This window comes from Macrosteles quadrilineatus, unplaced genomic scaffold, assembly GCF_028750875.1.
Source record: "Macrosteles quadrilineatus isolate MER2022 unplaced genomic scaffold, UCM_ALF_1.0 Scaffold_2__2_contigs__length_208266976, whole genome shotgun sequence".
NCBI classification, from domain to species: Eukaryota; Metazoa; Arthropoda; class Insecta; order Hemiptera; family Cicadellidae; genus Macrosteles; species Macrosteles quadrilineatus.
Genome location: NW_026542595.1, coordinates 145,759,063 through 145,771,630, shown reverse-complemented (window position 1 = coordinate 145,771,630; position 12,568 = coordinate 145,759,063). Strand labels below are relative to the sequence as shown.

Sequence of the window (12,568 nt, the reverse complement as noted above, 5' to 3'; positions counted from 1 at the left end):
TTGGAAGATGACAAAGTCTGTCTTATTAGGTCAATGTGTCAAGTTTAATGGATGTTCAAGATTGAAAACTATGTGTTTGAGTGGTAACGGGAATATGTTCATGTGTGTGGCCATTTAATAATTGTATATACACTAATATTTTCGAATGGAGTTAGAAAAAAATTTTGTTAAAAGAAATTGGGACCGATTGAGAAACATTTCAAACAATATCAGTTTAATATGAAGAATTTAGGTAGGAAAGAGGTTGCACATAATAACAAGAATGTTGCATGTCAGGATGTATTAGCAAAGAATGGCATACATGTCAGGAAATCGTAAAGTATATAATATGCCGGGTGTAATGGAAGAGCACACAGCAAGGATGGCCGCTCTACTGGCAACACTGTGTCTTCTGACGCTAGCCTCCGCCGAACACTTCCATCACCACGTCCAACATCATCACGAGCACGTCAAAGCCATCACGGTGACCAAGAAGGTGCCTGTGCCGTACCCTGTCATCGTCGAGAAGAAAGTGCCTTACACCGTGGAGGTGCCAGTCGATAAACCGTACCCGGTCCACGTGCCCAAGCCGTACCCCGTCTATGTCGAGAAGAAAGTGCCGTACACAGTCAAGGAGTACGTCCCGCAGCCCTACACGGTCTACAAGAAGGAGCCGTACCCGGTCGAGGTGCCCGTCGACAAGCCGTATCCCGTCCACGTCCCTAAACCTTACCCCGTGGTCGTCGAGAAGAAAGTTCCTTACACGGTGGAGAAGCACGTGCCGTACCCTGTAAAAGTGGCTGTGGACAAACCATACCCCGTCCACGTGCCTGTCGTCAAGCATGTCCCGTACACTGTAGAGAAGAAGGTGCCTTACAAGGTAGAGGTGCCTGTGGAGAAGCCCGTACCTGTGTCTGTTCCCAAGCCTTATACGGTCGTTGTGGAGAAGAAGGTGCCTTATACAGTAGAGAAGCCGGTGCCTTACCCTGTCAAGGTGCCTGTATATCACCATCACCACGAGATCGGTCATGAGTATGGACATGAGTATGGACACGATTTTGACGAATTTCATAGTTTTTAAGTAATGCAAAACCATAAAAAAAAACTGTACAAACACCGTAATGAATCCGAATATAGTTATGTTTGTTAAGTAAATGCTAGCGTATATCATTCTTCCCTTTTCACCTGATTGTTTGTGTATTTAAATTTACATTTAATGGGAACCCTATCAAAGAGGTTTTTTCTTCTTTGCCAAGCCCAATGGGCTTAACAGAAACAGTGTGGCTCTTAATTGTCTGTGCCGATAGTTAAGATTACATCATATCTTGATCACATGTACCACATGGAAATTGATAGATTGATTCTATTTCATATTTACGAACGGTTAATTATATACTAGCACGCTTTCAAAATCAACTTTAAATATTAGACTATAATTGTGGATTTTATTTTAGAATTAAAGTAAAATCACTGTCTGAAATACCTTTTAAATTTGTGCCAGTCACATAGTGAAGATGATTCGAACTAATTAATAACAATTCAAATTAAAACAAACAATAACATTTTCTGTCCCGAATGACAGAGGCGAAACTCTTCCACAATCTGATCCACCCATGAATAACTTCGTCAGTTGGACCAGTGTAACGCCCCCGGGGCCTCTCAATAATCCAACACCCCGATGTTTGTAGCGAGAGACGAACGCTCGTGAATTATTTGGCGCGTGTTGTTCTAATTGGTCCCGCGCTTTTGCCCCGCTCCCATTGTACTTGTGTTTTTGTTTTTTGATCGCTCCACTTTATAATCCGCGATTAGACGTCCACGAGCGCGTGTTGTTGGTAGTTGATCAGCTGCTCCTCTACGTACTTGTAATGGAGTGTGTACAAGGGGATCTCTAGAAACTTGGTCATAGTTTGAGAAGTGAAATGCTGTGGGTACTTTGAACGAGAGGAATCGCATGTTTTATCTAACTTGTATTGTGGCTCTCGTTCACTAGAGTGGAACGCTTTTCAAGAGGAGCTAGAAGGTTGAAAGTTGACGGTTCGTTCCCGAGTTAGGCTAGAATCTTTTTGATGGTCCGAAACTGGATCTATCTTTCCTTGCATTTGGCTTTTATAATTTTACTAACAAACCCTATTTACTGATTAATAAACTATTTCTGTTTAAATTGTTTACGAGAATTAAACTTAGGAGACTAAATTTAGTTCATATTTTTTTAAGAGCTTAGCAAAATTACATATAGGTAAGTCGAACAACATTATCGAAGCTAAAAGTAATATTCAATGTACATTGTACATAAAGCGATGAACCCAACCAAAACTGTCTCTTTTTAGTGAACAATTTTCTCCAGAAAGATTCAATTATGTACAATCTACAATATGTATATGAAAACATCGCAGGGAATATCTACACACACTGTTAGAAAGATATTTGCCTATTGATGTGCAGAATCGCTTTATAAATTAAAATAATCTTAAAAATACAGTAAGCACACAAAATTTAAAATTTAAAAAAATTAACACGGGCCTTATGGGTTGCCATGTTGGTGACGAAATAACAACAAGATAAACAGAAAATCAAAACAAATTGAAGAAATTCCAATACATGTTTTATTTACAGCGTGGGGTGAAAATAGAGAAATTTGCACAATACATACCGTTGGTTAAGTTTTCGACCACGTGCCAGCTCTAGTTCAACTCTGCTATTACATCACTGTGCAATCAAAATAAGAACTGTTATGCTATGGTCAATGATATGGTGTTACGAGAGTTACTAACCGTTTCCTTATTCATCTGATTTAAAATTTGATGCAAAATATTAAGTTCCATCAAATGTTACTTCCATCTCGCCATTCTGTATATTTTGAACTTTATGAAAGTCTAGTTGCAAGTTCCTCGTACTGAATTCAAATGTTCTGCAACTATGCAACTGAACCGATATTGGGCTTGCTATTACATCGCTATGCATTTTGTATAGGAAACCCTCTATACAAAATCCCCCAATCACACCAATTCAAAAATTGTGTGTATTTTTTGTAGCTTGTGTGTTATGTGTTTATACGTGAACAATCTTAAAAAATAAAATCCCAAATATTCAGTTTAATTAATTTTTACATACATCCATGTGGTGATATGAACTTTTTGACTTTCGTTGTAATTGTAGGTTCCTCAGGGTAAGATGAACCCATTTTAAACAATTTTCTAGATTGCCGGAGATAGCTAAAGAGTTAAACGCTTCCTACCACTACCCTTGGGTGGTCGGTGGTTGAACAATTATTGTAAATGGCGGGGTGTGAAGAAAACACCCCTTGATTCTCCATACCGCACCCTCAGCTACCAACCTACGGAAGGACAGAACTCTAGATGTAGGAACAACAGTTTAGAAGCTATACAACTATCGAAAGCTGTAATAAAATTAACAACTTTTAACTAAACTACCTATAGATTTAAAATAGAACGATTGCTGACTTTGTTTGACGTTATTATTTCTGTTATAGAATAGAGAGTGTTTTATTGGATTTTTAGGATTAATCTGAAGGCGTTGAGTCGTAAAACCATGTAAAACCAAACTCAACATAGTAAAAAAAAAATTGTGGTTTCGGGGAAAACAAATATACGAGACAAATACAGCAATTTTTAACAAAAATACAAGAGGATTTTGGGATTGATTAAGGGTTAAAAATAAAATGTTAACATATGCAGGTAATATAAAAACATTATAGTCCTATTAGTAAAATTAATTGCCTATGATAAGTTTACTTCAAATAAAGTGGTGAAACTCTATTTTTCAAAGTTTGAAATTAATGTAGATAGAATGTTTTCTATATAATGATTACGATACCATTGATTAAAGATGTAAACCTTTTTTAAAATTTATATTGTAACTCCATAGTGTTTCAGAAGAGCCACATGAGAGAAACCCACACAATGTAAGAGAAAACGGTGTCGTACATAGAAATCAGTTAAGTAGAGTGTAAAAGTGAGTACTAGTAAATGATAAATCAACCAAAATTCGTCCACCAAACTTGAGTACCCCTCAACGAGGAAGGAGTTATGTCCAATGTCACCGGGTTCGTGACCGCTCGTTCTCACAGATAAAAAATGTCATACTTGAGGGGGGCTAATGCGTCTTTAATGAATGACTATGAAACAATTCATTTGTTGGTTTAACCCTATGCTGGGCGTGGCAGACCACACAGGCTCAAAACTACTTTTTAGTGATGTTTCCTGATATTCGGAGCCTACACTACTAATTTGAACAATTTCGTAATGCACTTAGACTGCGCTGCAGGGGAAGACCTAAAGACCGGTGCGTCGTTCCTTCTAAATCATCTTCCAAATGGATTCAGTTGGTTTACTCGAATAACCAGATAATTAAGGATTGTGTTTACAGGGAATTTGGGGTGAAATTAGTAAAGATTGCGGTGTAATAAATGTGCTAGGATTTCTAATATCTTTATTTCATCGAATTTTTGACGCGTTTGCTTACCTTAATTACACAACCTAGCATCCTGATTCACAAGGGAGATTTAACATGGTTTAGAAACCATTGCATTTTGAGTAGTTAATACACTACGTTTGGATGTCAACATTGCCATTTTCAACCACTAACTATCGATATTTTGATCAATATTTAAATCTATTGAACCTTTGATAGTGATACATTCACAAAACTTAATATTTAAATTAAAAAGTCCACCATTTTAATTTAACCTTTGCATTTTAGGGAGCTACGTTTAATTTTTCATGGTGATTTTTTACTATTATAATCTACAAGTCAGCTTTAAAATTCATCGAAAGGTCAATGGTGCTTATTTTACACTTAACACTAAGAGTTGCGAGATGAACTTTACAGAAGGTTTAAATCATTCTTTGATGATAAACGAATGCAACAACCTGTACAATACCCCTGTTAATGCCTAGTTTTGATGTATAATAGTACGAAAACTTAGTGCAGATTCTTGTGGTATTTTACACTCATTGAGTTTCTTGATTGTGTCTTGTTTTCTAATAACGTAGGCACAACTTGCCTTGGGGCTTTAGGGCTAAAGGTACTTATATTTTATGATTATCATATTCATGATGTTGAAAACCAATCAGTTTGGGCCAAAGAGCACAAGACGTGTGAAAAGTGACGACATCTAAGGGCAGTAAAGTCGATGACGGACGTGGCGCTGACTCAATTCCCATAAGTTACACGCGAATTTGAACCTTATTAGTCTGGTTTATTGTTTGACCTTGTCACCATGTAATGACAGCCATGTGACAATCAGCCAATGGCGTTCTCTCTCTCTACCTCGTGTGTCGTAATGGAAAATGATTATAACTGCAAGTATTAGTAGCCTATATTGGAGAAATATGGGTGTAGAATGGAGTAAATGCTACACCTTGTGTAGCTTTGTTGCTAAAAAAAACCAGGTTTTTTTCACCAAGACTACTTTTTAAAAACATGATGATCAAGGACAAGTGGGTCCAGAATCGAAAAAAATAAATAAGTTTCTGATTTTTACTAATACAATCCATTATATGAACCATACGTTTAAGTCTAGACGCTACATCCATCCGGTCGTGACGCATCATCCCTATACCGTTGTTACAATTACATATCATAATATAGTCTTTCACTCGTTGTAAATAAATGTACATTTTTATCGTATCTACGTCCGTGTTCGTGTACAAATGTATACTGCATTATGTGTATTGACGACCTTCTGATGACCTCGAAGATGACTTTGTAAAGTAGAAACTAGTTGCATCATAGCAACAATTTGGATTGCTAATAAAGGTATTTACACCAATTTTCACATAAGTTAAACATACTCCCTCAAACATCCTCACTATCTGAAAACTGTTCTAAGACACGTTTCTGAACGGTTTACGTAGAGTTCTATGTTCTGTTTACTATTTATTTTGTGGTATTTCACCAAATAAATGCCAAACTATTTTTACTTACTATAAATGCCCGGCTGCAAACCATTGATTTATCTTCTGGTTACATACGATTACCAAAGAGTAATGAACACACATTATTAACCCCCATGGTGGAAGGAAAATACATGATTTCCTTCCATCATAATTAACCCCAAAATAAATAACACAAGTCGACATTGCACTTAAATGTAGCTGGAAACGAAGTATATTTATTTGTTTTAGAATGGGGCTTATCATCGCATTATCAGATTGTTGAGCATTGCAGGGGCGAGACTTTATCACACGAATACAATCATTTGGTTATTGGCGGGATTAGAACCTGGAACCTACGGTTCCCGTGCTCTACTACTAGACCAGCTCACTCCCATAGTCTTAACAACTAGTTTTATGTTTACAGTATGATGTAGTCACCTCGCAGTATCGACACTCGAAACTAAAAAAAAAAAAAAAAAAAAAAAAAATAGGTTTTGGCGTGGAGTTGTTTGTCGTCAAGATTGCTTAAGACAATTCCACCAGAAAGTTTATAGTTTTACAACTGGCACAAATTACAGCCCTTCCCATATTTACGTGTATCCCTCTTTCACAAAGGATGGCCGTTGGAAGCTCTATCATAAGCAGTGGTTTCTCACTAATTTCGCCGTAATTATTGGTGTCAAGATACGACCAATCGGTGATCGATAGCCAGACGCGGTCCTTTTAGAGCTGGCAGCAACAATGGGTATTCAAGCAGCTTCAAGCCTATACCTATGCTAATGCTAATGTACCATATAGCTGATAGCCGAGACTTGCAGCTTGTAGGCCGAGTCTGGGAAATGGCGAGTAGTCTGGGTGATTTTAGCTTATGATCAGAAGGTTTTTAGAAGAGTTTAAATGTGAAAATGAATTATTGAAGAAAAAAACTTTGCTACCAAGGACAAGTTGTAGTTATTAGAAAGAAAAGGCAGAGCCTTCATATTATGATAAAATAACTTCAATTTAATTTCCATCAAAAAAGGTAATTGAAGTCACCGTAATGGAGTATAACTTTGTTTACTAAGAAGTTAAAATGACCTCATCAAAATTAAAAGATACCTGGAAAACATTACACTCAATATTGAGTTAGTAATGTCTCTATAGAAAAATTGAACTTCCTATGAAGAATTCAATTCAGGCAGTGATTTTCGAGTTAATAAGCTCGTTAAGAATAATTTTAGCCAGTTTTACTGAACCAAATACCGTAATTCAAAATGAATATGGATAAATGCAATTTTACTGGAATCCATAGAGAATTGGTTAGATAAATGTAAAATAATCATATTTATATAACTGTGTATTGATCAATAACCCCACGATATATGCTTATATGAATTTTGTTCAAAAGATGATATTACTTTTAGGGTAGCGGAATATCCTTCAAAATATGAGTACTCTACAATCCAGTAATAAAGAAGAAATGGAAAAAGAAGTAGGAAAATAATGATAACAAGAGCATAGTTACATTTAAGTTAAGAATAGTTTTGTGTAGTCGTTCGAAATCTTTTAACGTAATATATGATTATGAAAATTATTATTCGAGTAAATCATCATTGGTTCGAAAACAGTTTTGCAGCATTCACTTTTCGACACATAAAATTTATTAGTGAATTTTCAATATTTATACAAAGTCTTGAATACCAAACATTGGCAAAATCCATACTTATAAATTTAAAGCCTCAGACTTCCAATAACTATTTGAGATTAACACGAATTAAAAAACTCTAACAATGATAGCATTTATAAGCGGATGTAATACAGTTTCACCTTTGTCAATAGCTACATATCTGACTCCAGGAGATAAGGTTGTCACAGTAATGTCTGACTCGGTTCTATTTGGAAAAATTAGATCTTCTGAACCGGATATAACGTTTTTTGTCACTATATGATCCGGCGTGAAATGGAGGGCCCATGGTGGGTCTAATGATGCAATGACGACTGCCACTGCCATCTAGGGTTGTGTTTCAGAACAACTGTTTTGTAGGGAACGTAGGGCAGAAATATGGAAATTGGTTCTAAAACGATTGTTCATAAAAATAAGTTCACACCGTCTAAAAGTAATATTAGGCAAGACTTTTGTTTTATAACGATTTGAAGAAGGAAAAAAGGATTTAACCACATAGTATCGGTAACATAACAAGTGTTACTGTTTAGAGCATTCATTATTTATTACTAATAGTAGTCAACGGATTAACGGTGTATTTCATGTATAAGAAGAACATTTACTCTTACACAAACACTATACGGCGGAATATTATAACGAAGTAACGAACCGTAAATTAACACCATACATGCGTGGAATTAGGAAGCGTCTGCATTGCATTGACCAACATACACAGTTATGAGACTGAAGATGTATAAAACCCACCAGACTCTAGGTACCAGACACACTCGTCTGTAGACATCAGCGGAGATGAAGCGTCTTCTAGTCTTGTTGTTGGTGACTGCTGTCTTCGCTGAGGAGAAGAAGGTAGAAGAGAAGAAAGAAGAGAAGAAACATGGCAAGAGAGGAATAGAAGACTTCGGTGGACACGAGTTCAGTGGTGGAGACTTTGGAGGCCACGACTTCAGCAACCATCGCCACCACGAGGTGAAGACCATCACGATAGAGAAGGAGGTGAAGGTGCCGTACCCGGTCCACGTGGAGAAGAAGGTACCGTACCCTGTCAAGGTGCACGTCGAGAGACCGGTCCCATACCCTGTGGAGAAACCTTACCCGGTGACTGTGGAGAAGAAAGTGCCTTACCCTGTCAAGGAGTACATCTCTAAACCTTACCCCGTCGAGAAGAAGATTCCTTACCCCGTCAAGGTGCTAGTTGAAAAGCCAGTCCCCTACCCTGTGGAGAAGCCTTACCCCGTCTACGTAGAGAAGAAGGTGCCTTACCCTGTAGAGAAACACATCCCTTACCCTGTCAAGGTGCATGTCCCCCGGCCTGTCCCCTATCACGTTCCTGTTGTCAAACACGTCCCTTACCCCGTCGAGAAGAAAGTTCCTTATCCCGTCAAGGTGCCAGTTGAGAAGCCAGTCCCCTACCCTGTGGAGAAGCCTTACCCCATCTACGTAGAGAAGAAGGTTCCCTACCCGGTGGAGAAGGAGGTGCCGTATCCAGTCAAGGTTCCGGTTCACATCCCGGTCCATGTCCACAAGCATCATGAGCACGAGGGACATCACTTCGGAGGACATCACTTCGGAGGACATCACTTTGATGGTTTTCATCAAGAACATCAATATCATTTCTAGGATGGCCTTCATAGTCAAGGGCTTCAGTTACTCAACATAGAAACAAATGTGGTTTAATAATGTGTGTCATAATGTAATTAGTCTACTAAATGAAATACACGGAAATAAATAAGTCTAGGCTACAACGAATTCTGTTTTGCATCATATTTTTGTTTCATAGATTGTGTCATAATATCCTTAATTATGAGGTAAATAGCCATATAAGCTCCTTCTATTTAGTTGGCCGCAAACTATTAATACTATTATACAGTTATCTAATAGTGAGAATAGTCACTTTATTTCATTGTAAAAATGTTTTATATTGTGGTTTAAAAATATAAATTTAATCTTGTTAATTGTTGTTATGTGTTCCCAACAGTTTAAATCATATCCAAATATTTTTTTGAAAGCTTTCTGTCATGACTATACAAATCAGTCGGTGCAGTTCTATATAGCAGATATTGAGTAACTATATTTTGAATAACAAAGGGGCTACACTCAGGCCTTTCAAATTTTCATTTAGTCCTAATAATGTTACTTTAAACCAGCATTATACCGAACAGGTCAGAAAGATAGTTACAGTATTACCAGCTCAGTCCACCTATGTGTTTATTTTTAAGATTTCATTTTGTCCTTATCAAAAATAACTAAAAAATACATGGAATTCAAGATTAATACTTACAAGCACCTGAACAACCAAATAATTTACAATGGAAAAGTATATTGAAATTAGAAATATTTATACATTCCATATATTTATGATTTGATGTGTAATTTACGTATATCAATTTACAACGAGTTGTCTAATGTGCAATGCGGAGTATCAGTACTTGGTTTACTGATATTTTCTGTAAACATTATTTCCCATTTTAGGCTTTAAATGGCGAGTGGACCTACCTCACAAGTTTTTTTGTTTAGTATGATTATTCAAAAGCAAATCGATGGGTGAATAAAATGATTCCTAACATAAGAATATAGTTTAGATATTTTTTCAATTTTATAAGTACTATAATGTCTATACCATTTACATCTTCAAAAATAAGTCTCTTCCCGATTTTGTACAGACCAGCTAGCCTTGGACGTTTAGTTATTTTAAAACAAAAAATCTCCATAAGACATTATATTAAGATCTTATTTATACACTAAATTAATTGAAATAACCTCAAAAATATAACAGCCAACCTGTAAATTGGCTGATGGGCCCAGGTTGTTATGAGTCCAAGCTCACTTCCGATCCAAGGCCAATTCATAATATTTGAGCCAATTTAAAGATTTGGTAAACCCTCATAGACAAAGAAATTCGACAACATAAAAATAAAAATCTTCTTTGATTCATATTTTTAATATACTAAGTCTGTTAATATTCCAACCTAGACCTAGAAACTGATGTAATTAAATACCTTCGTCACACCATTAAGCAAGTTAAAGGTTGCTTCGTACAATTTTGTTTGAATAAGTTAATAGCTAGCGAACATGCACTTAGATCTACGACCAGTACACCCGAGACAGTGAGTACTTAGGATTGCTGCCACGATGGTTGGACTACAGTTTATAGTGGTTTAAATAAACTAGCTTAAACAGAAATGAAATTTATCATATTTAATATTTCATCATCGACGAACATCCAATGTAGCGCAGTCAATTTACCCATAATCCATAACAACCTTACATTAACAATTTGAAAGAAAGCTGTTTTGGAATTTTGGAAATTGTTATGTTTTAATTCGTACCAATAATTATAATTTTTAAGTTATACAGTTTTAAATTAGTCCCCCCTCCCTAAGTTTTTCTACATTTCTTAGGATATCAACTCCGGACCACGTCAGATCATTACAGAGTAGTAAGTACTTCATTTTGACTGGGTATACATTTTTGTCCGCCATATTGGATCCGCCATATTGCATACAAAGTGTTTTTTCTAATGTAAAGGTAGGGTTGTGACCAACCATTTCAAACTAAAATTTTACGCTGAGTACAATGCCACAATCTGTTTTTCAAAATATTGATCCGTTGAAAATTTATAATGAATTTTTGAAAGTTTATTTTTAATCAGTTCTTTTATACCCTAATGTTAAAATATGCCCCTAGTCTCAATTATTTTATAGGAAAAGCCCACTCAGCATTTTCGGGTAATATTTTTTTCTTTTTGACGACTTAGATATTTTCAGCCGCCATTTTGGATCTGCCATATTGGATACAAAATATTATTTTAGAAAATTCCTAATAGCTTTTTAACGGATTAAGATTTTGAAAAACAGATTGCAGCATCGTATTCAGCGTATAAAGCTAGTTTGAAACGATGGGTCACAACCCCACCTTTACATGTGAAAATATTTTTTGTATCCAATATGGCGGATCCAATATAGCGGTCAAAGATTTATACCCAGTCAAAATTAAGTACTTACTAGTTTTTAATGATCTGACCTGGTCCGGAGTTGATATCTTAAGAAATGTAGAAAAAAGTAGAGGAGGGGGAATCATTAAAAACTCACCCTGTATATTTTCTTTAAGTACCAATAGATCTACAATTATGTTATTTTCTGGAGTATTTGATCATTACTATTATTATTCTAAACATCAATTTAAATCCTGCTAAAAAGAAATTTACGTCTGACAATATTATCGTAAATATTAAAATGTACTTCATCTGTGTAACTGTTTCCACGGTCGCGTGTGTTTGTCAAACAAACCTTACGGACTTAGAAATATTATGTTAAAGGGACTAGAATGAATCCAGTCTGGTATTGATACACTCGAATCCCTTATGAAACCGTAATTCTTGAGTTAAAGTTGAAGTTTTAAGCTATGTATTCAATAGATAGGCCTTCTTGTTTATGGTACGTTCTCAGCTAAAAAAGCTATGAGATTGGCTCACTTTGCGCGACCCGCTGTAATTCGGTCAGATGTACCTTTAGTAGCCGATAAACTAAACTTATAACGCTTTTAAATACGAATTCTGAAATACAGCTTATAAATTTATATGATACAATTCTACCATTATAGGGTTTCTAGGGTTAAAATACGCACAGTGGCGTCCCCATCTTAAATAATTGATTGATTGATAGATTGATTGAATTGATTGATATTTTGAGAAAATGCAATATTAAATCACAATTTGAACAAATAAGGCACAATAGCAGTGAAGTTTAAACCCCAATATGTAAGATTAAATTTCGTCTATAATTTTAGTTTTGATTAGATAGACAAATCAGTTAGAAAGGATTGTCGCTCAAACACTTGCGACAGTAGGGGGTATAAATCATGATGTTACTAGAGTTTACTCTTTATCATACACATTTCATATCTAACATCTACTGGTTTATGATGTAACAAAGAGTGTATGTGAAATCTTGTATCAAAGGCATAGTGCTACAACAACTATTATTAGTGCCCAGTAAAAAAAAATCATTTCAACTACAGACTCAAGAAG

General features: G+C 35.9%; 1 protein-coding gene across 1 annotated transcript; it reads left to right on the top strand.

Annotated features, from left to right (window-relative positions):
• Positions 1-328: 328 nt before the first annotated feature.
• LOC128985003 (titin-like) lies at positions 329-9,494 on the top strand. Its single transcript, XM_054404377.1, has 4 exons — positions 329-1,052; positions 3,139-3,148; positions 3,868-3,922; positions 8,320-9,494. The coding sequence occupies exons 1-4, from the start codon at positions 329-331 to the stop codon at positions 9,157-9,159; spliced, it is 1,629 nt and encodes a 542-aa protein (XP_054260352.1). The 3' UTR covers positions 9,160-9,494.
• Positions 9,495-12,568: the final 3,074 nt, after the last annotated feature.

Bases quoted from the DNA above. Each gene is read 5' to 3' on its own strand.
- LOC128985003 (XM_054404377.1), top strand. From the start codon at position 329: ATGCCGGGTGTAATGGAAGAGCACACAGCAAGGATGGCCGCTCTACTG. The intron at 3,923-8,319 runs GTACATAGAAAT...ACTCGTCTGTAG, and splicing joins ATGTAAGAGAAAACGGTGTC to ACATCAGCGGAGATGAAGCG.